This window comes from Puntigrus tetrazona, unplaced genomic scaffold (assembly GCF_018831695.1).
Source record: "Puntigrus tetrazona isolate hp1 unplaced genomic scaffold, ASM1883169v1 S000000617, whole genome shotgun sequence".
In the NCBI taxonomy this organism is placed as follows: Eukaryota; Metazoa; Chordata; class Actinopteri; order Cypriniformes; family Cyprinidae; genus Puntigrus; species Puntigrus tetrazona.
The window spans coordinates 41,876-44,030 of NW_025048247.1; the positions used below are offsets into that span (position 1 = coordinate 41,876).

Here is a 2,155-nt window from a genome sequence, read left to right on the forward strand (position 1 = left end):
GATCAATTAGCTTTCTTAGATATTCTGAACTCCATTGTCGAAATCATAATCTAGATTTAATACTGGCTTATGGAATTGATGGTAATATGGTTGAAATTCAGCAGCAAAGTGATAATATTTCAGATTGCTATGTAGTCTTGTGTGAACTCTGCACCTTATTACAAACATGGAAGGAAAACAATCTGACAATCTGATAACTGTTTTGATAACATGTTCATGCACGCCAATGCATTGTAAAATTACATGGAAGTGTAAAGCTGAAGTTGCAGATAAGAGTGAACCGTCACTTTCACAATAAAACATTAAAATCTCTAATCTTGAAAGATTTGAAAGAAAGAATAAGATTGCATGCATTTGAGTCAAGATCGCAATAATTTATTTATTAAACTCGCATACATGCATACATATCGGCTTTGTGTATTTTTCTAGCCCATGTCATACTCGTAAAAGACATGAAAAGCTGGTCATGTTTACTCCCACTGATTCTTCTGAACCTCCTATGTTGTAAAGACAAGACGTTTTTTTAAAACCATGGAAGTAGTTCTGTAGAATTTTCAGCTTATTCTTCTAATCTTGATTAGTCTTATTCATCACATGGTATTGACAGCTCATGTCATGTGATTTTGGCAGCATAAATAGAAGATGAAAATCACTTCAGGGAGTCAGATTGCCTGATAATTCATCGGTAGCTTAATTCATCCAGGCTTTGATTAGCAGCAATGAATTTATCTTGGAAAGAGGCCGAGGACTCCACTGCAAATGTCCAGAGGTTCTGCAGTATGGTAAGAGACAGAAAATACAACATTAATAGATTGGGAGACTGAAGGAGACCGGGTCTATTTTCAGTTATGTGCTTATTCAAAATAATACACAGAGGCATTAGAATTATTTTTAAATACTATTATATTTATGCCCAGTTGCACAGGTACAGCTTAGATGTTCTCTCAGATGATATCTTCTAGATCAACTCAAAATGTGTATCTGCATATTCAGGTGAGGGCAGATGTAGAGAAGAAGATTGGACAGAGGTCTGTTTTCAGTTCCCTCAACTTCAGGGCGCGTGATACTACAATACAGTACATAGCCAAGGTAAATAAGCATGCTCTTTATTAATTTAACTCATTTGTCTTGCAGTATATCCTGTTCAAATAACAGTGTACATTATGACAGTCTCTTTCTATTCTTTACTCAGGTGCATGTTGGAGGGACTGACTATGTTCATGTGAAAATCTCTCAGGCTCTCCCTTGTTACGGAGAGGAGGCGAAGATGCTTGCTTTCCAGTTTCCTAAACAAAAAGAGGATGAAATCGAACCCTTCTGAAGACTTCTGAACACATTATTCTGTCCTCACTGAGAGACTCCTACCAGAAAAATACTTTTCAATAAAGTACTGAAGCTTAGCTGTCTTTGGTGTTGTCATCTTTAATGTTTGATCTTTTTAAAAATCCAAAGAAAATAGGAATATATACATATAAAACGAGCAAAATTTGAACATGTAGATCTGTACTTGAGTAAGCTATCCCTATTCTTGTGCAGTAGTTTGCCATTTTCTTAAGATGGCGAGTTTGACTCATTCGTTAAGTGGTGTGTTTTTTAAATATGTGAAAATTGTTAGGGTGCTGAAAGTCCAGCGCTCTCTTCCACCTTCATTTCCCACAACTAAGATGTAAAATGCCCTACTTCTCCAAAAATGTTTCAATTTCCAAAAAAATTAAAACTAAAAACGTCAATAAAAATGTAGAGATATTTTTTAAAAGGCTAATAAATATGTCAAACACAAAGAAAACAACATTAAAAAAAAAAAAAAAAACCTAATTCAACATATGAATAATACCTTGTAAAGGTCCCCTCTCTCTTGAAGAATGGAATCCAGAGGCCCTGGTTGAAGGTTAATGCGTATTCGGTCTTTTCCTTGCGCTTGTTTAAAAATCACTTATATTTATTAATCTTTTGCTTTTCTAATTTTAATTCTGACCTTTCACGTAGCAATCAATTAGCTTTCTTAGATATTCTGAACTCCATTGTCAAAATCATAATCTAGATTTAATACTGTCTTATGGAATTGATGGTAATATGGTTGAAATTCAGCAGCAAAGTGATAATATTTCAGATTGCTATGTAGTCTTGTGTGAACTCTGCACCTTATTACAAACAT

General features: G+C 34.5%; 1 protein-coding gene across 1 annotated transcript; it reads left to right on the top strand.

Annotated features, from left to right (window-relative positions):
* Positions 1-683: 683 nt before the first annotated feature.
* On the top strand, positions 684-1,400 carry LOC122334670 (cystatin-A1-like). Its single transcript, XM_043232679.1, has 3 exons — positions 684-782; positions 994-1,089; positions 1,193-1,400. The coding sequence occupies exons 1-3, from the start codon at positions 720-722 to the stop codon at positions 1,319-1,321; spliced, it is 288 nt and encodes a 95-aa protein (XP_043088614.1). The 5' UTR covers positions 684-719; the 3' UTR covers positions 1,322-1,400.
* The last annotated feature ends 755 nt before the right edge of the window (positions 1,401-2,155 follow it).